Source organism: Narcine bancroftii, chromosome 6, assembly GCF_036971445.1.
Source record: "Narcine bancroftii isolate sNarBan1 chromosome 6, sNarBan1.hap1, whole genome shotgun sequence".
NCBI lineage: Eukaryota > Metazoa > Chordata > Chondrichthyes > Torpediniformes > Narcinidae > Narcine > Narcine bancroftii.
The window spans coordinates 39,874,818-39,902,008 of record NC_091474.1 but is presented as its reverse complement, the minus strand read 5'-3'; the positions used below and the strand labels follow the sequence as shown (position 1 = coordinate 39,902,008).

General features: G+C 40.6%; 1 protein-coding gene across 1 annotated transcript; it reads left to right on the top strand.

The window, feature by feature from the left end:
- Positions 1–1,159: 1,159 nt before the first annotated feature.
- On the top strand, positions 1,160–26,962 carry bcl2l1 (BCL2 like 1). Its single transcript, XM_069884729.1, has 2 exons — positions 1,160–1,865; positions 25,808–26,962. The coding sequence occupies exons 1-2, from the start codon at positions 1,392–1,394 to the stop codon at positions 25,946–25,948; spliced, it is 615 nt and encodes a 204-aa protein (XP_069740830.1). The 5' UTR covers positions 1,160–1,391; the 3' UTR covers positions 25,949–26,962.
- The last annotated feature ends 229 nt before the right edge of the window (positions 26,963–27,191 follow it).

Here is a 27,191-nt window from a genome sequence, read left to right as displayed (position 1 = left end):
ACTTGGTAGATGTAAAACATTAACTGTTCCATTTGATTGGAAATATGCACGTTAATTCCATTACAGAAGACCATAAGGCTTGTGGAATGTTAGATTTTACTTCAATCTAGAATATAAAAGGCTGGAAATTATGCTTTCATCCTTTAGTGTTGGTCAAAATGCATCTGGAGTGCTAAAGGTATATAAAGAAAATCAGAAAGTGCTAGAATAAAGAGGAAAGAGACTTGCAGCCACCACGTTGGAGATTCTCAACGACCGTTTTATTCAAATCCCGCATGCTCTCCTTTAAGGGCAGCGTGAGCTCCGCCCCCACGTGAACGGTGACATCATGACATCTGAGGCGCATGCTGGGCTGCAGCCACGTGGCAAGGAGGTCCCTCGACGGCGCCATCTTCTCATGACTGCCCCGCCACGTGGCGGTACAAGCGGGGCCCGTTCGCCACGAGTATGTGCACAGCCACACAACTTTAATTTATTCTTGCAAGGGGGCAGATACCAAACAATAACCGGACAAATATATGATATTATGGCTTATATTCTTTTGACTTTAGACATTTGAGAGTTAACAAATGTTTACGAGGCAATAGCATTCAATAGGGTGGGAATTTTTTTTGAAATCCCCACCCCCTGCAAGGCTTATGCAGGCGAATTTGCATCAAAGCTTTATTGTTTTAGGATTATGGAACATAAGCAAAAATAGAAATTTCTGGAAAAAAATCAGCAGGACTGGAGTGAGAAACAAAAAGAACTGGTGAAATGTTCAATTTCTAAAGGGTCGTAAACCCCAAATGTGGATTGTTTCTCTTTCCTTTTTTACACACGCTAACCGGTTTGCTGGAAAATGTTTTTCTAGTATTTTCTTTTTTTTATTTCGCATTTCCAGCATACATAAGCAGTTACTAAAAGCCGAGGGGGGGGGAGAGAGTAAGTTGCGAAGGATGGGGGGGGGGGGGTAGGTGAAAATGGGGAGAAAGAGAAGGTGTTGAGTGAGTTCGGTCTGATGACCGAGCGTGGTGACAGGATGGGACTAGCGGTAACCGTTGGCCGTACGTAGTGCGGTAATGTTGGGGGCGGGGCTAATAGCCACGGATGGCCACAATTGGTGGAGGACATGGAAGGCGGGCCAATAGCGTGAGCGGGTGGAGTTTGCTTGTTGGTTGGTGGTCTACCAGCGACAGGCGGGCGTGGGAATCACCATGTGATAGGCGGGTCTCGTGGCGCTCGATCCTCGGATTGGGCGCGCAGGGGGGGGAGCTGTGGTGTCAGGTTGATGGAGTGGGCGTGATTGGGTGCGGGAAAAGGCTGGTTGCTCTCGATTACGGTGTGTGGTCCTCCTTTCCGTTTGAGCCATCCGGGCCGCTGGGGCGTGCGCTATGTGGTGAGGCTGCAGGATGTGCAGCAGCAGCGAGTTGGTCATCGACTTCCTCCGCAATAAACTGCAAGAGCGGGGTCACAGCTGGAGTCGTCTGTGTGAACAGAACGGCGCGGCCGAGCCTGGACTCCAGCCCCATAATGGGGTTGCTGCTGATTTCAATGGCAGGCCTGAGGCCGAACGCACCTGCCAGGTCCTGCGAGAGGCCGCCGAGGAGTTCGAGCTGCGTTACCGCCGGGCCTTCAGCGATCTGTCTGCTCAGCTGCGCGTTACCCCGGACACGGCTTACAGACGCTTCGAGCAGGTGGTGGGCGAGTTATTCCGCGACGGCGTCAACTGGGGCCGCCTGGTTGCCTTCTTCTGTTTCGGGGCGGCGCTGAGTGTGGAGAGCGTCGAGAAGGAGATGGGTTCACTTGTGCCGCGGATCGCCCAATGGATGAGCACCTATCTGGAGAGCAACCTGGATCCGTGGATCCAGCAAAACGGCGGCTGGGTAAGGCTGCTGGCGGAGTTCCATTCATCCCAGCACACCGGACACCTGCGCCTCCGACCCTTTCCCAATGGCATCGACCCCCGTCTTCGCCCCACTCGGGACAACTTGACCTATTTCAAAATATGTTCCTCTGTTCCGACCCAAATCCCGGAGCAACGATTATGATTTTTGTGACTTTTTTCTATTCTACTAGGCTGTCTGAACTTTGATCCTATCCCCTCACACATTCTTTTACCAACGTGTATATCTCCCCCCCCCCCCCCCCCCCGCCTCCAGTTGTCCTCCAACTTCTGGAAAGACTCCCAAGACTTTATTCTACTTGGACACTTGCCCTAACACACTTAGACAGAGAGCCAGACTTCTGGTAATATGTTCTCAACGCCTAAGGTATCCGACCCTTGACTCTGATCTTATGCTAGATATCCTATTTCAAACAAGGATTAATTGGACCTGAAACCTCATTGTCAAATCAAATGAATACTTGTTCCCAGCATAAAGGGCCCCAATCTTGTGACCCAATCCAATCATACCAAGTGCAGGTTGAGGGAGAAGTGCAGAAGTATAGATGTGAGATGACCAAAGAATTATCCTTACAGAGGTGGGGTGGTTGGCATAAGAGACAATGTTATGAAAGAAATTATGATGTTTACATTTCAATGAAGAATCATTTGATCATTAAATATGAATTCAGTTAACTTTTGTCTAGTCTAAATAAAGATGAAAAGAAACTAAATTGTTTTAGTTGAGGCAAATAGAAATTCTGGTTTATCCAATATTGCAACCAGCAACTAATCTGACAGCGAGGCATGTAAACATGAGATTAGGGTTGTTCTTGCCATGGTGAGGAAAATGACACAGGACTTCTGGTTAATGTAGCTTCCAGCAATAACTGCAAGGATCATTTGCAGGATCAGTTTTTAATGGTGAGTTAGTTAGGAATGAATAAATATTTTGCAAGTTGCCAAAAAGATATATAAAATGGAGTGTTCTCTCATGGGGTATCTTGGATCAGATAATTGTGCTCCTGTTAGTTGGGCAAAGTCCAATTGGATGTTAACAAAGCAAAGCCTTTAGGAAAAAAAATGTGTGATTAGTTGTAGAGTTAGAGTCACAGAAGGAGGGAAACAGGTCCACTGAGTCTATGCTGATCACCAACCACCTTCCATGTATTTTAAAATTCTGAATGGTGCAGATTGAGAGGAAAATAAATCTGAAAAGAAGACATAGATAGGAGAGGACATGTGGTTACTAATGTTTTTGATATATGTGGTAATGTTGCCAAAGCACAATATTAAATATTTGAGACACGTTTACAAATATGAACAAGAAAGCTGAATCATTGAAATTTGCAGGTTACCAGATCATAATTGCACTATCATCTTTAAATCAGGATGTTGCATTGTTAAAGGTTAAATTTTAAAAATGAATGGTTGACAATGTAGGAAATCTGTGTATTAAGTGCTTTCCTCTTGTTTGGGTTTGTGTGCTCCCCCTCCCATCCATATGCTTATCCAACTCTTTCTTGAATGACTTCACAATAGGCTCCAAATTTTTGCCTTTTGCGAAATGTATTCATCTGCATCATCACATCGAATAGCCTGAATATGCCTGAGATTGTCTGATCTCGAAAGCTAAGCAGGCTCGGGCCTAGTCTGTACTTGGAGGGGAGACTGCCTAGGAACACCAGGTGCCGTTGGTTTCTGTGAGGAGTGCTGGACAAAGTGGTGACTCTCTGTCTGCCTTACGGTAGATGAAAGTTAGTTTCATGTTTGTAATATTCTAAATGTAGTGACAATAATGGAACCTTTTAAAATTTTTATATTGACCCATGAATAAATATCATCTTGCCTTTAGTCTTTAAATACTTGGATTTTACTCTGAATTAAGCTTCTGTGGACAGGATATATTTAGAATTTTCCACAAAGTGTAGGGAGATATAATTCCCGTATCATTTTGGTTCTTTATTTCACGAGGCTTCATATGATGGTGGTGGGTGAACTCTGGGTGGGTTTGACATTATGATAGGTGATCTTTGTGCAAGGCTGTTTGCCAGAGATTGTTGGCCTCTGTGTAGGGTTAGTTACTTCAAGGTGAGTGGTCTCGTTAGCTTTTCTGACAGTGTGGGCTTGGCAACCCTCTTAGCATATTTTTGTGCTTTGTATCTCTGATCAGCCAATTGTGATGTGCTAGCTGTTCATACTGCCAGCCTTTTTCAAAGTCGGAATTAATTGTTATGATCATGTCACAAAATTCATTGTTTTGCTGCAGCATATAACAGTGCAAAATTTGTATAAACCACCTTCTAAAATGATTAAAAATAGTGCAAGAAAAATTCAAAGTAAGGCATTGTCTGTGGTTCATTGTTCATTCAGGAATCTGATGAAAGGGGGAAAGAAGCTTTTCTTGTGCTATTGAGTTCTCGCCTTCAGGCTCCTGTATCTTTTTCCCGATGGTAGCAGAGTGAAGAGAATATGGCCTAGGTTGTGGGGGTCCTTGAGGATAGAGGCTGCTTTCTTAGGGTACTGCCTCTTGCAGATGTCCTTGATGGTGTGAAGAGTAATGTCTCTGATGTTAACAATTCTGTGGAGATTTTTTGTTTCCTGAGCATTGGCACCAGACAGTGATGCATTGCCATTATCAATGAAATTATTCTGTTGTAAGCATCTGTTTCAGAACATTGCTTACTTCTATTTCATTCATGCTTTAGGAAGTGAATTAATTCCCTATCATAATTAATCTGAATTTTAAAAAAGTTTTTTCTCGCACCCTCTTTGTACATTGGTCTTTCAGCTATCTGTGAAAGAGGATAGTTCTCTTCTATTTATTCTGTCTAAATCAGTGATAATCTTGTACAGCTCCAAGGACAACAACAAAAGTAATTTTTACCAACTTTTCCAATGGCAAAGTTTTAGCGAGTTGCAATGCACCCATATTTATCCTTAAATAAGGAGACCAAAATATACACCATTCTCTAGATGTGGGTTTTACCAAGGTGTTATGTGCTGTAACAGGACCATCTTTCTTTTGCATTCCATCCCTTGGAGTGATGTTTGAACACACAATCTCTGTAGGTAAGACTAGGGACCTCCCACTAGTCACAGCTGGCATAGGGTTTGCATTGCTTCATGTAGCTACAACTCTTATTTAATACTTGGGTTCAATGAGACCTGTTGCCATGGGCGTGGAAGCTACTTGGAATTTCAAGTATGCCTGATCAATGGTTGAAATTCTTATTTTGTAGTATGTTCCGAAATCCTTCACTGATTAACCCCGTAAATTACTTTTGCTTTTTTTCCCCCCTAGGAATGCATTAGATTCTTGTCCTGGAGGATGATGCATATCATCACTTTATTATGCTGCCTTCAGCATCAGATAAATCTCACTATTTATCTGATTATTTCTGGATTCCTTTTGCAGTTATTGACTTTTGTGAAAGGGCAGAATATCAAGTTTCTCATCCGGATGGAGGAAATTTTATTGAAACATAATTTCCTCTGAAATGGGATCTGATGAGTAAACATTGCCCCAGAACCAGTGTAGCAATTGCATAATTTCAAGTGGAATACATACTTAATGAAAGTGGTAGTGTTCCATCCTGAAATACTGAATCATCATCATTGAAACTGATCTGCCAATAAGCACCAATGGATCAAATGAATTGTATTCTGGTTTCTGCACTTTGCCACTTTTCAAGCTGATATACCTCGTTATTCCAGAATCTAGCAACATTATCTTTATTGCATAGGTTCGCTGATCAGTGTTTCAGAGCTTGAGTTGTACGTCTTGTTTAGAACCTGGGATGTGCTTTGTAAAAGGTAATGAATGAGTAGGACAGGATTTAGATTGAAAGAAGTGGAGATGTGACTCACATGAATATGAGGAAATCTGATTTGGAGTAAATCATAAGAAATATTTAATTTTAATCTGTGTAACTGAATGCTAATAGACAACAAGTCAAGTGGCAGCTGTAGAGTGCAAAATCTAACTATACAACCTCTGCTCCCCCATCTTTCCTGCAAAACTGGCATATATTTTGGAGTATAAGTCGAGTTGTGAAACCCAAAAAAAACTCTCCAAAAAATGGGGGTCAATTTGTACGCCAGATATACTTTTGAGACCTTAAATTCAGCTCAAAATCCAATCCGCACTGATCCGGCATACAAGTGGACCCTTGGTTAAAAAAAAGAAACCCAAATGCAACAGATTTTCATTGACTTTTATTGAAAACAACACAATTAGCACCCTTCAAAATCACTCACTATCATTGTCTGAAGCAAAGATGGCAGCAAGCTCATCCATACTCTGTGTTTAAACTGTCATCATCTGAGTCCCAGTCTGTATCTGATGAGGTGGTTTTAAGTTCATCGTCAGTGTCCCATAATAAATCATCTTCCATACCATCAATTGAAGAAGAGATACCACACTTTTAAATGATTTTATCACAGTCTCCACTTTAACTTTGTCCCATGCCTTGAGCACGAAATTACACAGCATATCAAGTGATGCAGCACCCATTTCCCCACCTTTTGTAAATGACATTTTTGCACTCATCATCCATGCATTCTTCACACACTGTTTTTGAATGGCTTGTTTAAGCAGACATCAAGAGGATTCAACATAGACGTCAAACCACCCGGGATAACTGCCTTGCAAGTATTATGTAGTGCTAATCTATTTTTAGTGTTCTTAGCTAAGTGGCTTCGAAACATATCCAAGACCAGCAAACTCTGTTCTTTGTGTAAACCACCTGGTCGCCTGTTCCACACATTGTCTATCCATAGTTTTACAAAATTTTCATCCATCCATCCTTTTCAATGAAAATGTACAAAAATACCTGCAGGGAATTTCATTTTCGGTTTAATTTTGTGTTGGAAGATTACCATGGATAGACAATAGGTGCTGGAGTAGGCCAATTGGCCCATCTAGCCAGCACTGCCATTTATTGGATCATGGCTGATCTTTCTCTTTCAATAACTAATCCCAGCCTTATTCCCATAACCCTCAACTCCCCTGCCTTATCCAACTCTCTCTTAAATCTATCCACCGAATCTACCCCCACCACCTTCTATGGCAATGCATTCCACAGATCCACAACTCTCTGGGTAAAAATAGTTCTCCTTATTTCTGTCTTAAATGGCCTTCCCTGTATTCTTAAAATATGCCCTCTTGTCCTAGTCTCTCCCATCATTGGGAACATATATTCTGATTTCACCCTGTCAAGCCCTTTGATAATCCTAAATACCTCAATCACGTCTCCCCTCATCTTTCTAAACTCCATCACATATAATCTCAATCTTTCTAACCTATCTGCATGTGTCAGTCGTGCCATCCTGGGAACTAACCTTGTAAATCTGTGCTGCACTCTCTTTGTAGCAAATGTGTCCTTTCTTAAATATGGGGACCAGAATTGGAGGCAATACTCCAGGTGAGGTCTCACCAGGGCCCTGTACAACTGCAGGAGGGCTTCTCTACCCCTATACTCCAATCTCCTCTTTATGAAAACCAACATACCATTTGCCTTCTTTACCACTTGCTGAAATTTGTCCCGTTAGCTATACACAATAACACCACAGTAAACCTGGTCCTTTTGTGGCCTGGACTTCTGGTTTGCAGTTTTAACACCTTTCCATTTCTAATGTTCTCTTGCCTATCATAGCAAAATTTGTGGGTGTTTTGTCCATGTTTCCAATGGAAATTGATGTTTCTCCTGGTTCCATATAATAAACTAGTGAAAACTTATAACTTTATGATCAAGATCTTTTGGTAGTTTCTGTGCAATATTTGGTTTTTGGCATGATACCAGATTTTTCCTGTTCATTAAATGATTGCAGCAGCCTACTGTAGCCTCACTGAGGTCTGGATGCAACTTGGCCTACTGCAGTGCAAATGCTCTTATTTTATTTTGCGTGACTATGTAGCAATCATGCCTCTGTTCACGTACCCATTCTGCCACATGATTTTTCCAACTTTGGCCAACGAGTGTTTCCTTTTCTCAGTCTCTTCTTTCTTCCTCCAATCTCTTAACAATTTCTCATATGCATCTAATTTTCTTGTAGCAGCAAAATTGTAGGTTTTCTTGGCCATTTCTATCACTTTCAACTTAAAGCTTGTTTCATATTTTTGTTGCGTGCTGCGTTATGTCAAAGTACCCTCAATGATAGCAATCACCTCCAGCCAAAGCCCAGCAGATCAATCCATGTGATCTATGGGGGGGGGGGTCGATGTATATGCCGGTCAACAACCCATTTCAAGCTTTGGGAGTTGACTTCTATGCTGGTCAACGGGGCATCTCGGGCAGCCAGTAAATGGGGGTTGACTTGAATGCTGGATGTACCATAAAACCCTTAAAATTAGGCTGAAAAAGGGGGGTTGACTTGTATGCTGAAATATATGGTATTATGTTGCTGTAGATTCTTACCCAGCAATACTGTACATTTTGTAGTAATTATACCCATTATATACCTCAACTATATAGTGGCAGACATGTGCCAATAGTGCTTTCACCTGTTTTATAATGGCAGACGTGCCCATCAAGGTAGTAGTACATCTGGGTCGAGAGCTGGATTTGGACTTGGACCTGAATTTGAGAACAGAGGATTAAGATAAATTTGTGTTGAAAGCGTGATAGCAAATGTGGGCCACAAGGATGCATTATCCATGACCTCCGTGGTGTTCCTGTGATGTGATGGATGACATAAGGATTCTCAGGGATGTAGTGGGTAGTTCATGCAGTGCAGCAGAGAAGCTGAACAATGGGAATGATGAGAACAGATGAAATGGTCATACACAATGGCTGGATATTGTGACCCATGGACCAATGAGAAGGCAAGTTCCATATATTTAAAAAAAAACATAAAAGGAACAGGAATGGCAATCCAACCCCTTGAGTCTGCTCTGCTATTCTACATGGTTCACAGACCATTTTCCTGTGCCATCTACATAACCTTTGGTTCTCTTAATAGTCAATATCTATTGAGACTGTGCACCCATTGCAACAGGAATCTTTGGTTGAAGAAATTTCCCTCATTTCAGTCCTAACTGGCCTACCTTTTATTTGAATACTGACCTCTGAATCTCCCATTCTTCTAAGTTATTTAGAAAAAAGGCACACTCAATCTCTCTTCCAAGAAGCAGTTATAATTTAATTAAACAGTTTGTAATTGAATGAAGACCATTCCTTTTCATTTGTATAACACTTTATTACATCCTGAGAATGTTTTCCTGACAGTGTAACAATGCAATAAGCTATCAGAGCAACATACCTCAATTACCACTTGGGTAGATTTTCCAAAGCTAAAAGTTTGAACATTCAACTTCATCATAAATTTAACTTGTGCTGATGCTTCCAGGCAATGCAAAATGCTCGTGAGATAAAACATTAACTTGGCGACTCAAGATAGAAAAGATACAACTCTAATCCAGTGTAATTTTCCACAGGATATCCCCAGTGCTCTCAATCAACAATAATTTTCATATAACAATATCTTGCTGCACACAAAATTGGCTAGTGTTTATATGACAACATCAATCCATCAAGAATGATTCCCTACCGCTAAACTGCTTCAACAAGTGTTCTAGGAATTTTAGATGTGAGAATAGTGGAAATATTTTATGTTTTAGAAGTGTTGTCTTACAGTGTGTTCAAAAAAAGAAAACAGGAAAGGTGGTGATGAGGAAGCAGAAATGAGAGGTAAACAAGTATGAAATGGCCATGTTGAACTATATGACTATAAATATTAACGGAATACATAACCAAAGCAAAAGGAAGAGGCTGTTAAATTTACTGAAGAATGAAAAAATTGATATAGCATTTGTGCAGGAAACACATCTAATTGAAGTGGAACACAAGAAATTAAGGAGAGACTGGGTAGGGCACGTAAGGGCAGCATCATATAATTCAAAAGCCAGAGGAGCAGCTATATTAATCAATAAAAATGTACCAATCAAAATAAAGGAGGAAATAATAGATCCATCAGGGAGGTATGTAATGATAAAGTGTCAGATATATTCAGAATTTTGGAATTTGCTCAATGTATATGCACCTAATGAAGAGGATCAAAAATTTATGCAAGATATCTTTTTGAAGATTGCAGATATGTAGGGGAATATACTGATAGGAGGGGACTTTAATCTTAATTTGGACTCAAAGATGGACAAAAAACTAGCAGAAAGAACAAAGTATCCAAATTTATGGTTTAAATAGATGCAGGAAATGCAACTTTTGGATATATGGAGGAGTCAACACTCAATGGCGAAGGAATACTCATATTATTCGGGTAGACACAAAACATACTCAAGGATAGACCTGTTCCTGTTGTCAGCCCACATCCAAGGGAGAGTTAGAAAAACAGAATATAAAGCTAGATTGTTATCAGATCACTCACCCCTGTTATTAGCACTAGAGCTGGAGGACATCCCACTGAGAACGTATAGATGGAGATTAAACTCCATGCTACTTAAAAGACAGGATTTTTAGAGAATTAATTGAGCGACAAATTAAAATGTATTTTGAAATAAATATGGAATCAGTGAAAGATACATTTATACTATGGGATCCAATGAAAGCGTTCATCAGAGGGCAGATAATAAGTTATGTAACTAAGATGAAGAAGGACTACAATCGGAAAATAGAACAGCTGGAAAGGGAAATAGCAACTACAGAAAAAGAATTAGCAACAAGGGAAGATGCAACAAAAAGAAGAGAATTGGCAGACAAAAAAAAATATGAAACACTACAAACATACAAGGTGGAGAAAAACATAATGAAGACTAAACAGAAGCATTATGAGCTAGGAGAAAAAACGCACAAAATACTAGCTTGGCAGCTTAAGACAGAACAAACTAAAAGAACGGTATTGGCATCAAGGAAAAAGGACAAACAAATTACATATAACCCAACGGAGATCAATGAAAACTTCAAGGAATTCTATGAGCAATTATATAGAACTGAGAATGAAGGGAAAGAAGACAAAATAGATGAGTTTCTAGCTAAAATTGAACTACCGAAATTGCAAGAGGAGCAAAATAAATTAATAAAATCATTTGAAATAGAGGAAATACAGGACATATTAAAAAGACTACCGAACAATAAAACGCCAGGAGAGGACGGACTCCCAATAGAATTCTATAAAACATTTAAAGACTTATTAATTCCTCCTCTCCTAGAAGTAATGACCCAGATTGAAGAAACACAAAACATGCCAGATTCATGCAAAACAGCAATAATTGCAGTAATACCAAAGACGGGGAAAGATCCACTAACACCAGCATCGTATAGACCAATATCTCTACTCAACACAGATTATAAGATAATAGCTAAACTATTAGCAAACAGATTGGCTGACTGTTTACAAAAAATAGTAAAACTAGATCAAACTGGATTTATTAAGAAAAGATGAACAACGGACAATATCTAAGTTCATTAACTTAATCCATGCAGTACAAGGAAACAAGACATCAACAGTGGTGGTTGCCTTAGACGCAGAGAAAGCCTTTGACAGAGTAGAATGGAATTATTTATTCAAAGTACTACAAAAATTCAACCTACCAGAGAAATATATTAATTGGATTAAAGCATTATATAAGGGACCATTGGCAAAGGTGACATTAAATGGATATATATCAAACCAATTTAAATTAAGCAGGTCTACTAGGCAGGGATGTCCACCATCTCCCTCACTGTTCGCATTAGCTATAGAACCTCTGGCAGAACTGATAAGAACAGAAAATAAAATAAGAGGGATTAAAAATAAAAGAGAAGGAATATAAAATCAGTCTATTTGCGGATGACATCATAATATACTTAACAGAACCAGAAATATCAATAAAATAATTACTTCTCCATATTCCTTCAATTTCTTGTGTATCAGGGTACAAAATCAATGCAAATAAAAGTGAAGCGATGCCAATGAATAATGCGGATTTCACAAAGTTTAAGAAAGAATCACCATTTAGATGGCAAACACAAGCAATCTGATACCTAGGTATTCATCTAGATAATAATCTTGGCCATCTATACAAATTAAATTATCAGCCATTAATGAAGAAATTACAAGATGACTTAGAACATTGGAAAGATTTACCACTAACACTGATAGGAAGGGTAAATTGCATTAAAATGAATATCTTCCCAAGGATACAATACCTATTCCAATCGTTGCCAATTCACCTAACAGAGAAATTCTTCAAGGAGCTAAAGAAAATAATAAGGAAATTCTTATGGAAAGGGGGGAAACCGAGGATAACGCTAGATAAATTAACAGAATGGTACAAACAAGGGGCCTTACAGCTACCAAACTTTAAGAATTATTATAGAGCAGCACAATTAAGATACCTATCAGATTTTTATCAAACAAGGGAAAAACCAGATTGGACCAGATTAGAGCAAGATAAAATAGGGGAGAAGGTTCCTGAACATATACTATATAAGTGGGATGAAAAGCTGGTGCAATGTGGGAATTCACCAGTACTGCATCATCTGCTCAACATTTCGAAGAAGATTCACATAGAAAAGAAAAAAACAAATGATCAACTACCCAAATTAATATTGACGCAAAATCAACTAATCCCCTTCACAATAGATAACCTTTCCTTTAGAGAATGGGAGAGACAAGGGATCAAAAGAATAGAAAATTGTTTTTCGAGAAATAAATTATCTTTTGAACAAATTAAGTGCAAATATGGTATAACTCACGGTATAATGTTTGGATACCACCAACTGAAAACCTACTTGAAGGACAAATTGGGAAGCAGGCTGAGGTTACCAGAAGGAAGCAAATTTGAATATGTGATTACAGACACAATGATAATTAAAAGATTTATAACAAACATGTACATCAAACTGCAAGAGAAAGGAAAAGAGGAAACAAGCTGTAAACCCAAACAAAAATGGGAACAAAATCTAAACATAAAGATAAAGAATGAAACATGGGAAAAGCTATGCTCCGAAACTATGAGAAATACAATAAACACGAGCTTACGCATGATACAGTATAATTGGTTACACAGGCTATACACCACACCCCAAAAGTTAAATAAATGGGACCCAACAGTATCAGACAGATGTTTTCGCTGTAAGAAGAAAACGGGAACAACAGTACATGCAATTTGGGCATGTGAGAAAATGGAAAAGTTTTGGGAAGATCTAAATCAGGTATTAAATAAAATCACAAAAAGCAACATACCAAAAAATCCAGAGATCTTTCTTCTAAGTAATATAAGAAGTAAAGAACTTAGCCTCGATTTGGATGGAGCACAAAAAAGATTTATTATGATAGCCTTACCAAAAAAACATATTATGTCAACCTGGAAATCAGAAGATAGCCTGAGAATACAGCAATGGTACATAGAAATGAAGAAATGTGTTCCATTAGAAGAAATAACATCACAGTATTCAAACAAATTTGGGAACCGTACATGGAACGCAACAGAGAAGTCCTACCGCGGACCTTCACCACCTAAAATGACAGAAGGAGAAGAAGACGAAATGAACTGACCCAGTATGTAAAAGTAAATGACACAAATTTCTTGTTTATTTTCATTGTGTGATGACATTGTTTAATGTATCATATATGTTGAACGATGAGAGGGTGGGGGGGGGGGTGAGGAGGGAGGGGGGAAAAGGGGAGAAAATGACACTGTATATTCAAGGGGGAAATGTTTGTGTATATTTTGGTCAGTATGGTTCATAGTGTGAAAAGTAAAATTTAAAAAACAAGTGTTCTAGGATAACTTTAGCTTCATGCTGAATCACTAATGTATTGCTTAACAATAAAGGAACTCCATTTACTCTTACTGGTATTGCTCCAGCAGAGTTTTTATTGTCATCTTGGCATACAGTATGTAAAACCTAACTTGAAAGAGGGGGGTGAGTGGAAATGATAGCAACTGAAGCAAAGGATGATGTTTCAAGGGAAAGAACAGCAATTTCACAAATGGGAGAATTGGAGCAGTAAGCATGTACAGGTACCAGTCTCTGCACCGGGAAACAACGATCTATATTCTGAAGCTTAATTTCATAAAGGAAATTGTATTAAGTGTCCATATAGATCAACTTATCACAGTTAGATTTTGATGCTGCATTATGATGAATCTAATCCTTACATTGATATGGAGTCGGTACTTTTAAAGAATTGTAGAACAGCATTGAGTCAAGGCAAGAGGTTTCAGGTGGTTCGGTTTCTGGAATGAATATGTCAGAAACAAGCAATGGTTGAAGAGGGCAATCAGTAATCAGACTGAATCAGTAATGGTTGTGTAAACCTATCAAACATGTTTTAATATTTTCTTCAGGAAGAGAAAGCAGAGTACCTATTTGCACATAGACATGGGTTTACAAGACTGATGTGATCATGTGCTTTTAGGGACATAGAAGTGCATCATAGCACCATGTGCATTGAGAGTAATTTGCTCATGAAATTAGAATAAACATCCTTGTTGGAAGTGCTGTGTGTTGTAACTCATTTGAATTTACCATGGTTCTGGACTTGCAAGGAATAATACAAGCTTTTTTGCCTCTTTGATGTGCATAATGGTTGTACCTCACAGGCATGAAACCTTTATTGATTTTAAATCTCCAATATATCAGCATTGATTTTGAAAGCTGTTTGAATTCTTTCCTAGTACCTGTACTCCAAAGTGGGGTTTATGATCTGAGTTACTAGTTTTGTTAAAACTGTTGGGAATTTTGGCTATCCCAAATCTGAGAGATCGGTGTAAAATCATGTACTTAACAGGGAATTTTGGTTTCAATCTGTACAGATTAGTATAGGATTCTTTAAATAGTCAACGCTATTCTTTTAGTTTTTTTGGATGGGAAAAGGAGTTGTGGTGGATCTACGCAATGATTTATTTCAAGAGGGAGGGATTAATCAGCTGATTTAGAGGACATAATGGCTAGTTAAGACTGCAATTCAGTTGAAACCTTGCACATCCCCGCCAATCTTCAAGGAGGAACTTCGCGAAAGTGAGCAAGGAAGAAAGAAACCAATGATAATGAAATAATCTGCAGCAAAGTATCAGAAAGAATTTGTACAGAATTATTTGTTCAGCCTTCCCTGCAATTGGCAATAAAGGATCCCTTCCTTCATTGTTTGGGGTGTGTCTGATTTAGCTAAAAGGGCAGAGGAAATGCCTGAAGCTTCTCTTGATAACAAGAGCAATATTTGTGCATGACACCTTTGATTTGAAAGATAAGATTTCAGGAAAGGTTTTTAAATTGAGAAACATAACTAATGTCACACTATTAACAATCTGCTGGCTTGTAGCTATCTGCTTCCTGCAGATTATTGTGCCAGTTGCCAACCGCCCAGTCTCTAAAGGGCATTGTGTAAAATCCATACGTCATAACTTTTTTCACATTTTCCTAACCTGAATTACAAATGTAGAGTCGCAATTCTGCTCTGAACAGAATGACTCCAGGATAGGATTTATCCACGGTGGATAATATGGCTCAGATTTTCAAGTAAGCAGCAATTTATTTATTTACTGCTTTGAAGTGACACTTCTAACAGGAATTTATAGGAACCATTAAGTAAAATCATTCTTGTTGGACAAACTGTGTCCTGGCTTGGCTCTATTCCTGTTTGTCAGCTGTCAAAGCAGTAAAGCACTGTAGGTGTTGCAGGGTTCTGGTGGATCCAGGTATGTGAGTAGTATTTCTAGATTTATTGATTATGTTGTAGAAAGTATTTAATAAAATGTTTGGACTGCAGTTAAATCTTTGAAGTCTGTACATAGCCACAGCTGCAACAGTTTGCTAAGCAAGCCCTTATTTTTGAAATATCATATTGGCAACCCTAAACATATTTGCTGCTCTGCAAGATGGATGAGTGCATCACAAAATATTTACACTCATAATGGCTCATTAATAGTGTGTACACGATCATTGCAGGAATCTTTATTGAGTTCTGAATTTTTTTTAGTGTTCTGAAAAATCAAGTTCTTAAATGCCACAGCTGGATTCAAACTTGTATATCTGGATCAATGGTCCACATCTCTGGCCTCTGTATATTCCATTCATTTAATCACTTTGCTACTTTATGCTCATCTATGTCTATTGTGATCTCATGTACATGCTTTCTTCCAAGAAGAAATAATTCCAACTTTTCCGGTATAGTCTTGTGGGTGAGAGTCTTCATACCTGGAAATGTTAAAATAAATCTTCACCATTTCTGCACTCTATTTGAGACCTTTTAGGATGTGGTTGATAAAATATGGTAACCAGAAATGTACACGATACTCCAGTTGTGGCTTGATATCATTATGCTTTTAAAGATTCAAGATGACCATCCTGGTTTTCATACTCTCTCTAAATTTATGAAGCATCAAATCTTGTGTGCTTTGCCAACAAATTTCTTCACACATCCTGTCTCTTTAAAAGATGTATACACATGCACATCCAGGCCCCTCTGTTCCTGCATGCATCTTTGAATTTGCCATTTGGTCTGTTCTTTCAAATTTTTACCAAAATGTAATCCAATATATTTTACTATATTTTTCATCTGTTATTTGTCCACCTGTCCTGTTAGGAGAGAAAAGTCTACTTCTCACCATTTGCGATGTTTGGTATTCTATACACATTTTGAAATTTAAACAATTTCATGGCCTGGTTTCAGTGAAAACAATAAGAACATAAAAAATAGGAGCAGGAGCAGGAGTAGGCCATCAGGACTGTCAAGCCTGCTCCACCATTCAATGAGATCATGGCTGATCTCCACCTACCTGCCTTTTCCCCATATCCCTTAATTCCCCAACTATGTAAATATCTATCCAACCTTGTCTTAAATATATTTACTGAGTTTGCTTCCATTGCTTCAATGGGCAATGGATTCCATAGATTTACCACCCTCTGGGAAAAGCAGTTCCTCCTCATCTCTGTCCTACTACCCTGAATCTTGAGGCTATGTCTCATGGTTTTAGTCTCCCTGACCCATGAAAACAACTTGGCTATCTATCTTATCTGTGCCTTTCATAATTTTATTCCAGTGAGTACAATCATAGACAACTCAATCTCTCCTCATAGGCTAACCCATTTATCTCTGGAATCTGGTAAACCTCCTCTGAACCGCTACCAAAGCCAGTACATCCTTTCTCAAGTAAGGAATTCAGTTGCAGCATAATCTCTCTGCTCCTAGATTCAATCCCTCTAGCAATGAAGACCAACATTCCATTTGCCTTCTCGATTGCCTGCAAACCAACCTTTAGCAATTCATGCACATGTGCTCCCAATGTCTTGGCACTGAAATTCTGTAGAATTAATTATCTGGAAATTTCCTGTATGGATAAACAAATGTTAATGTTGAATCTCTGCATCCTGTATGTTTTTGAATATTTTATTTTAGTTTTATGATCAATAATTAACCATCACAAATATATAAAATAAATGAAAAGGAATCATTGATATATATTGTTTAAATTTCCAAAAAAAGAAAAGACTCCCATCCCCCTCCTCCCTCCAAACAAAAACCCCTCAAAAAGAAGAAAAAAGGAACAGAAAGAAATAATAAAGAAATGGAATGAAGAAAAAGAAGAAAGATAATGGAAAGAAAGAAGGAAGAAGGAACTGTTGGGATCCGGAATCCAGTTCGTAATGTCCAGTTCTTTTTTCTACCTAGATCTCAAATATGGGGGAAGAAAGGTTTAAAAAAAAAATTCAAAATTATTGAGTGCCTAAAGTATTCAAACCTGTATTTGTAAATATGGCTGCCATACTTCAAAAACATATTGTATTTTTTTCCTTAAATTGTAAGTAATTTTCTCCAGGGTAACACAACTACATTTCCACATTCCATCAGGCTATGTCTAGAAGGGAATCAGACTTCCAGGTAACTGCAATACATTTCTTGACCTCTGCTAATGCAATCTTAAGAAATTCTAATTGCTACCTAGACAGCCTCATTTTAGGTCTTATGTCCATAATATTTCCGAAAAGAAACAATTCTGGACTTAGTGGCAATTGCTTCTCAATAATCTGGTTGAATAAAATTCTTAAATTTTTCCAGAAAGGTTTCAGTTTAGAGCATGACCAGGCAGAATGTAAGAAGGTACCTGCTTCTTCCCCACATCTAAAACATACATCAGATATATTAGAATTTAATTTTTCAATTTCTGCGGGGTAAGATATAGCTTATGCAAAAAAATATATTGCACCATTAATGCAATCATGACATAAATCAGACCAGGTCTTATAATTAATGCTAATATTCGAGTCCTGATTTTTTTTTTAAGTGTTCTGGAATTCATACTTGATAAATATGGATCAAACGGGATTTGTGAAGAAAAGGCAGTCAGCAGATAACTGACTGGTTAGTGTAATTCATTTGGCCCAGAAAAGAGACATAAATGCTGGAGAAACTCAGCAGGTCAAACAGTGCCTTTATGTAGCAAAGGTGAAGATGCATCACCAACATTTTGGGCTTGAGCCCTTCATCAAGGTGGGGAGGAACATGAAAGATGTCTGAACAAAAGGGGGGGGTGTGAGGGTGGGAGATGATAGGTGAAGAGGGGAGAGAAACATTGCTGGGGTGGGGGGGAGGAGTCTAGGTTAGGTGGAGAGAGAAAGGAAGTAGGAACTGGAATAACTAATTAAAGAGGGAGGGGGGAGGAAGGAGGGGAAAAAAGCAAGCTAATTAGTGGAATGCAGTAAACTCAATGTTCATGCCCTGGGTTAGAGAGTGCCCAGACGAAAAGTGAGGTGTTGTTCCTCCAGTCTGCAGGTAGTCAGGGTGGATGGGATCCTGTGAAAGGCCATGGACAGACATGGGCATTTGAGAATGAGATTCAGAATTTATATGGTTGGCTACAGGGAGGTTGCTTTTGTTGTGGACAGAGAGGAGGTGCTGGTGTTGGTTCACCTCAAAGGTCTGTTTGGGAACTTGGACTGTGGTGAGGGAGGAGGTCCTATGACCACAGTGGAAGTTGCCGGGAGTGGGGAGGTTGATGGGTGGGGAGGGACAAATGCACAAAGGAGTCACAGAAGGAGCTGAGAGGGAGGAGAGGAAAAGTGAGTCTGGTGGTGGGGTCCTGTAGTAAGTGCCGGAAATTCTGGCGGACAATGTATTGGATGTGGAGGCTGGTGGGGTGGTAGGTGAGGATGAGGGAGATTCTGTGTTGATTATTTCTGGGGGCAGGGGAAGCTAGGCCAGATGAGGGGGGAATGGAGGAGATGCAGGTGAGGACCTAGTTAATAGTGGTGGAGGGTAGCCACGTTTGTGGAAGGTGGCAGACATTTCTGAGGCTCTGATCAGGAAGACCTCATCTTGGGAGCAGAGACAGAGAAATTGAGAGAAGGGGATGGAGTCCTTGCAGGGGACAGGGTGTGAGGACGAGTAGTCCAGGTAGTTGTGGGAGTTAGAGGGTTTGTAATAAAGGTCACTGGAGAGTCTGTTTCCTGGGATAGAGACAGATCCAGAAAAGGGAGAGAGTCAAACAGGCAGGCACAGCTGGGACCCATGACTACTCTTTTAAACTGGAGGTAGTGGGATGAGTGAAATGAAACATTGTTGAGGGTGAGGACAAGTTCTGCCAGGCAGAGAAGGGTGATGGTGGAAGGTGACTGTTCAGGTCTGAGGTTCAGGAAAAAGCAAAATGCTCCGAAACCTGTGTGGGGAATGGAGTGTAAAGGGATTGGACATCCATCGTAAAGATTAGGCTGTCCTGTTCTGGGAATCTGAAGTATTGGAGGAGCGGGAGGGTGTATGAGGTGTTGCAGTTGTAAGTGGGGAGGGATTGAACTAGGGGAGAAAAGATGGAGTGAAGGTAGGATAAAATTAGTTCCATGGAGTAAGAGCAAGCAGAGACAGTGGGTCTGCCCGAGGTTAAGTTTGTGTTTCTTGGGTAGAAGGTAGAAGCAAGTGGGTGAGGATGGGAGACAATGAGGTTGGTGGCCATGGGGGGGGGGGGGGGGGGAGGTGGTGCCCAGAATCAGAGAGAGTTGCAGAGAGAGTTGACAGTGGAGCATTCTGAGGAGGTGAGGTTGGATGAAGTAGTAGAGGGGGTAGTGAAGTTGTGACGGTTGATGTCCAGCAGCAGATGGAGATAAAAAGGTCCAGAGTGGGCAGCTGGCCAGGAATAGGTGTCCAGGAGGAAGAAGAGGTCTTGAAGTAGGAGAAAGGGTCGGGAGGTGGGGGGGGGGGCGGGATGTTGGATAGTTGCGTCCAAAGTATTGGGCCTGGGGATGGAGGTGACGGAACAAGAGTTCAGCATCGTGGCATGCGCAGAACTCATAACTTATTGAGGTGTGGATGGAGGGGGACAAAGGTGAGGCCTCTGCTAAGGATAGAGTGCTCCAACTCAGAGAAGGGAAGGTCAGAGGGGATGGTAAAAACCAATCAAGGGTCAGAGTGGAAGTTGGTGGGGAGGGGAAGTGTTGGAGAGGTCCGAGAAGGAAGGTGGAGGAGGAGTGTTGGAGGGATTGGCAGGGGGAAAGGGTTTGGGGGAGAGGAGGGGTTAGGCAAGTGTGTGAGGGGAAAGATGGGCAGGAGGGAGAGAGAGAGGTGTAGCCCGAGGGAGGGGGGAGAAAGTGGATAGGTGGAGAGAGGGGGAGAGCAATGGGAGGTTGGGGAAGGAGGAGTGGTGGGTTAGTAAAGTGGGATCCAATAGAGCAGGGGTGTCAAACTCAAATTCACGGAGAGCCAAAATTAAAAACTTGGACTAAGTCGAGGGCCGAACTAAATATTTATTGAAAATTTTCAACAACATATGCATGTTTTCTCTTCTTTCAACATATGTAATGTTAAACTTTAGGATATAACTTTAGGAGGATAATGTTACAGGTCAGGAGTAGGTAGCTCAAGTTCACCCTTTGCTTGACCTGAGGGAAACCTATTTGGTCCCTGTGGAGATGTAGTCAGCATTCACAGGCTGTGTCCATTTTGGCCTGCATCAGGACTCAGCATTTCCTGCTCACTTCTCAGGCTCTAGGCCTCTATTCACCCTTGACCCACCATCCCTCTACTTGACCAGTCCTTTACCCAACCTCTACTCACCCCTCACTCCACTCGCTCTGCCTCTACCCACCCCATCCTATACACGCCCCTCTACTGCCTCTCCCCTCAACCTGTTCCTCCCTCTACCCATCTCTCACACTCTAATCACTCCCCTACTCGCCCTGCCCCTCCCCTTTTACCTCTTCCCTATCCACCCCTCCTTCTACTCATCCCTCCCTCTAACTGCCCCTCGCACCACCATAACTTCCTCTGCCCATTACTCCTCACCTACACCCTCTGCCCTTCCAACTGGCTTGCCGGCTGATGACATCGACAGACTTCTCGTGTTACAATTTCTCGTGTTACAATGGGGAAGGATGTGCAATGAAGGGGGAGGATGGTGGGAGTGACATTACCAGAAAACAGCATCGGCTCTCGCTGCAGGGCGGGCCACCTCTAATACATTTTTGAAATGATCTTGCGGGCCAAATATAATTATATCGTGGGCCAAATTTGGCCCGCGGGCCAGAGTTTGACATGTGTGCAATAGAGAGATCAGGGCTCCAGATGTAGTCAGTGTCGGGAGCCACATGGGACTTGTCCTCACAACAATCTTTCATTTCACTCATCCCACTATCTCCAGATTAAAGGAGTAGCCATGGGTTCCCACATGGGTGCCAGCTGTGCCTGCCTATTTGTGGGTTTTGTGAAGCAAAACATGCTCCAAGCCAACACAGGCAAGACACCTCTAACTCTTCCTCCGGTGCACTGGGGCGGCCTCGCGCATCTGCGATGAGCTCGTCAATTTCTCGGCCAATTTCCACCTGGACCTCAAACTCACCTGGTCCATCTTTGATTACACTCTCCCTTTTCTGGAACTCTCTATCTCAAGAGACAGACTCTCCACTGGCATTTATTACAAACCTTCTAACTCCCACAACTACTTGGACTACTCGTCCTCACACCCTGTCCTCCTGCAAGGACTCCATCCCCTTCTCTCAATTTCTCTGTCTCTGCCGCATCTGCTCCCAAGATGAGGTCTCCCAGTCCAGAGTCTCTGAAATGTCTGCCGCCTTCCACAAACGTGGTGACCCCTCCACCACTATTAACTCGACCCTCACCTGCATCTTCTCCATTCTCTGCTCATCTGCCCTAGCTTTCCCTGCCCCTAGAAACAATCAACACAGAATCCCCCTTGTCCTCACCTACTACCCCACCAACCTCCGCATCCAACACATTATCCGCCATAATTTCCGGCACTTACTACAGGACCCTACCACAGACACATTTTTCCTTCTCCTCGCCTCTCAGCCTTCCGTAGGGACTGCTCCCTCTGTGACTCCTTTGTGCACTTGTCCCTCCCCACCCATCACCCACCCCCCCCCACCGGCACCTTTCACTGTGGTCATAGGAGGTGTAATACCTGCACCCACACCTCCTCCCTCAACACGGTCCGAGGTCCCAAACAGACATTTGAGGTGAACTAACACTTCACCTGTACCTCCAAAGAACTCATATACTGCATCCAGTGCACCCTCTCTGGCCTCTACATCGGAGAGACTGGTCGCAGATTAGGTGATTGCTTCACCCAGCACCTTCTCTCCTTCCACAACAAAAACAACCTCCCCATAGCCAGCATTTCAATTGAGTCACACTCTCAAGTTCACATGTCTGTCCATGGCCTTTCACACTACCCCAACCTGACCACCCGCAGATTGGAGGAACACCACCTCATTTTTCGTCTGGCAACTCTCCAACTCCAGGGCATGAATATTGAGTTCACTGCATTCCACTAATCAACACTTTTTCCCCCTTCTAACTAGTTATTCCAGTTCCTATTTTATTTTTCTCTCCACCTAGCCTAGACTCCTTCCCTCTCCCCCCGCAGTTTCTCCCCCCTTGCCACCTATTATCTCCAACCCTCACCACCCCCTCTCTCTCCCCTTCCCCCTTTTGTTCAGACATCTCTCATATTCCTCCACACTTTGATGAAGGGCTGAAGCCCAAAACGTTGATGTATCTTCACTTTTGCAACATAAAGGCACTGTTTGACCTGCTGAGTTTCTCCAGTGTTTGTGTGTGTTTTGCACTTAACTATGGAGTCAACAGAATCCTGTGTTTTACCTCTGGCCCAGAAAAGAGGTGAACTTAGTGTGGCAGTTGCTTTGGATGTGGAAAAGTCCTTTGATAGATTGGAGTATGGCTTTTTATTTGAAGTATTGGAGAAATTTGAATTGGGTCAAAATTTTATGAATTGGATTCGAATTTAATGAACCAAAGGCTAGAGTTGTGACCAATGGTCAAATATCTTTGACATTCCCACTATCTAGGTCAAGTAGACAAGGATATCCACGGTCTCCAGCCCTTGAGCGGATATGCACGGTCTCCAGCCCTTGAGCGGATATGCACGGTCTCCAGCCCTTGAGCGGAAATCATTCAATGTGATCCAAACATTAAGGGGTTTAAAGTGAACCAAGATGAACATAAGATCAGTCTCTTTGCAGATGATGTATTAATATATCTGACAGAGCCTGTGACTTTTCTACAAAAACTGGATTTGCAATTGAAAAATTATGGGAGGGTCTCTGGGTATTCAAATTTATTTTATAAGATTAAGATCATATCTTTAATGGATGGGGACTATACAGAGTATAAAAGAACCATAATTTAGATGGCCAATAAATGGGATTAAATATTAGGGGATCACTGCATCCTGTATGTTGAAACTTTTTTTAAATCCTTGCTATTATTGTTTTATAGGCCTTAATTTTGCAACTGTATTTTGGAACAAATGACAATTCTACCATTTGGGACCAAACAATGCTAATTTCAGGTGACAATGTCCAATGACATATCCTTGACTTCAAGTGATATCCAAGATCCCCACCAATAAAGACTGGAGAAAGAGGTCCAAACCCAAAATGTTCACTGCCCATGTATCTTCAAGGATGCTCTCTGACCTACTGAGTCCCTTCAGCTCCTCTTTTTGCTCTGTAGTTCATCACACCTTCTCAAGCATTTAAATCATGACCTTGCCATTCAGACCTGTGCACAAAAGGAAACTCTGAAAATCCTTGTTGATGGTATTTGCAAAGTTTCATTCATTGGCTTTTTTAGGCAATAGAGGATAATAGATCTAAGATTCCAATAAGAGTGGACCTGTGCAATCAATGGGGGAAAAAATGTAGAAATTGAGAAGCTGGATGAGCTCCACAGAAGATTAGCATAGGTCTGGGAATTGACCAAGCTGGTTGGTCAGATATGACTGCTTGTGGCATTCTCCAAATAAAGAGTGTAATTCCCCTGATGCTCAATGATTAATTTTATTGGGAAGATTAATGATTAATTCCCTGTATTCTGAATTGAAGTTTGCAGTTCAAAAGCAGCATCAAAAATGAAATTCTATTCATTTGGAATATGATGGAGGTTCCTCCCCCAATTAACACATCTTTCTGTTTATCCTTGAGGTGTGCATGTGCACTTTCCCCTTCTAATTGTATCAACTTGCTGTTCACCAAGTTGATCAATACCATTACACCTGCCAATGAGAGGATTTCTGTCTGGTGGATGACATCTTGTAGAATCAATTGTGGTGTGAATCAGTAATGGGTTAGGAAATTGACTGTTAGATGGGCTATTCATGAAGCTGACTTGTATGATAAAGCTTCTCAGCTGTAGTTGGAGCTAAAACTTGTCTAGGCAGATGGAGAATATGCCATCATACTTCTGATATTGTTTTAATGACAAAGGCTTTGAAAGCAAGGAGGCAAGCCATACATTGCAAAATACCCAGCCTCTCAATAGTTGTTAATAGTTTTATTTGTGTGGTTAGTCCAGTTGTCTTTGGTCATAAGTGATTTTTTTTTCTTATAATCCAATGCCCCTCAACATTTTCTTTCTCGGATGCAGATAATGTGATAGGGAAATGATTATAGATGGTCATTGACCAGCAGTTTGATGTAGAAGTTGCTTTCTACTAAATAAATTGAATATTCTCAAGTCCTATTCCATATGGGCTTGGACCTCAATAAATAAGGAGCTGTGAATGGAGCGATAGCATCCCTACATCCTTGAGTAGAGTGGGGGTTGTTGTAGTGAAGAGTGATTAATGGATATTGCACACAAAATTTCAGTTTCCCTTCAGGTGTAAAGGCACGTTCAAAATGTTGAATATCCCAAACACGAACAGTTCAGTTGTAGAATCATGATGTATGTATATTCCTCTGCTAGACTCATGGTTGTTAATGCTGTTTGTTGAATTTAGCTTTGGAGCACAAAGATGTTTTGGCCCTAGTGCCTTTGGGGTCCAATTGGCTCATTCTACAGATTGTATTTTGAACATGCATGAAAATCATTGACACTTATGGTTCACACCTCGCCCTAAATTTTATTCTATCTTGAGAAATTTGTTTGTGGTTTTGGTTGTAGAACCTCTTGGTCATAAAAAAAGCACTTTCTGGAACAGGTCACCAGGGTACAGTATGCAACACAACTGGTGAGGTTGATAATCAACCAATGACAAACAGGTGGCATAGTTGTCTTCTGATTGAACAACGTGGAGTTCAGATCCCACCTCAGTAGTATGTTGTTACTGGATTTATTATATTTATGGCAGCACCGGAAGAACGATAATAGAAATGGCGTGATTATTGTGTAATTGAATAAATTAACTATCTCTTATGAGCCACTCCTGCTATGATCTACATTTAGATTCAGTCAGACAGCTTCTAACTTTCTCTGAGTAACATAATAGGATAATTCATCTATTTCTGTAGGTAGCAAGATGCATGCAAATAATTCGGTCAAATCACCCCATTCATAGAAGATATGTTATTATTACAAAGCAACGATTAAATTTAGAACATTACCTGTGTGGTTTAGAAAAATATTTTGCTATGATTAAGGCCTCTATCTTAGACTCTGAATCAGGTTTGAAATAGCGAGTAAAGGAAATGTTCTACAACAATTAACTGAGGAATATGCTTGGAACTAACTTCTTGTGCTTTCTTTCCACAGAATGCCTTTGTGGTGCTATATGGAAATAATGCTGCTGCTCGTAACCGTGAGTTACAAGAGTTGGCTATGAAATGGTTTATGGCACTAATGGCTTTGGGTGCAACGTTGGTCCTTTTTGCATACCTGGCCCGAAGGAGGTAACAGCTGTAAAGCTACACAAAGTGAGCCCCTGTCAACAATCGCTGCATGAGAAGACACTATTAATGGACTGGCATGACTCTAAAAGCTGCTGCAAGGGATTGTATTTTTTTCCTGTAATGGGACCAATTTTCAGCTGCTTGTACATTTCGCAATGTCTGTGTATTCAGTTTACAAAGATGAACCATTCAGGCTGGTGGTTGGACAGAATGAAGATTATTTACATGAAAATTAATTACAATGAATGGAGCTAAGATTCTGATTGAAGAATTCAGAAGTGAGGCACTAACTGTGTCTTTAGAGCTGATGTGACTGTGCTGGATTGTCAAAGGTGCAGGATGTGAGTTCAGTCTTTTGGATTGTGTCAATTTTAAGGTGCACCTTATAATTTGAGAGGGAGACTGCACAGGAAGAAAACCAAGTCCTTGCCATTTAAGATTGATGGATTTGCAGTATAGGAGGAAGCTGTTGTTTGTTCCTCGGACAGCTGAAGCCTCGAAACCAAAATAATGGGAAATGCCCTCCAGGAGCTGCCAGAATAACAAAAAGGGGAAACTTTTTGACGTTTTATTTACGCATTTGATTTTCTTTATAATCACCTGAAATTGTGATGTTGGTAAGAACAGGCTCTCTGTGTCTACATCAAGCCAGTCTCAATGGGCTCTGTTCTTGAGTTCTGTTAGGTGATCATATAATAAAAGTATAATGTAGAAGAGATGGGTCAGCTCTCACGGAGCAGTTTGAAGCTTCAACGGTTTCTCTCCATGATTGAAGATGTGAAATGATCATTTATGAAAGATTATGTGGAGTGCAGGTCCCCACATTTCTTTAATGTACAAAATTTATTTTAAAAGATTGATCATTTTAATGCTGAAAGTGTAACAGTTGGTTGCTATTCATTGTCATCATTCCTTGTTAGTTTGCTGCTTACACCACGTTAGGAGTAAGACTATTTTACACAGAATATCTTAAGTTTAAATTAAAATGATTTTTTTAAAAATTAAAGCTACAATTGAATTTCTGGTATCTTTGTGCAGTTTTTCCTGATGCAGTGTCTTGCCAGACAATGTTAACTGTTATGACCTGTTGCTATACTTGGGTGCTTGGTATGGCAGATATTAATGGATAATGATCCAGAGGGGAAATCTTGGATAGATTATACCAAAAGCCAACTGCAGCATGAATATATGTCCTTTCTCTTAGAAAAATGGTACAAAGAGGCTATTTGTTTTCTGATTTACATTTT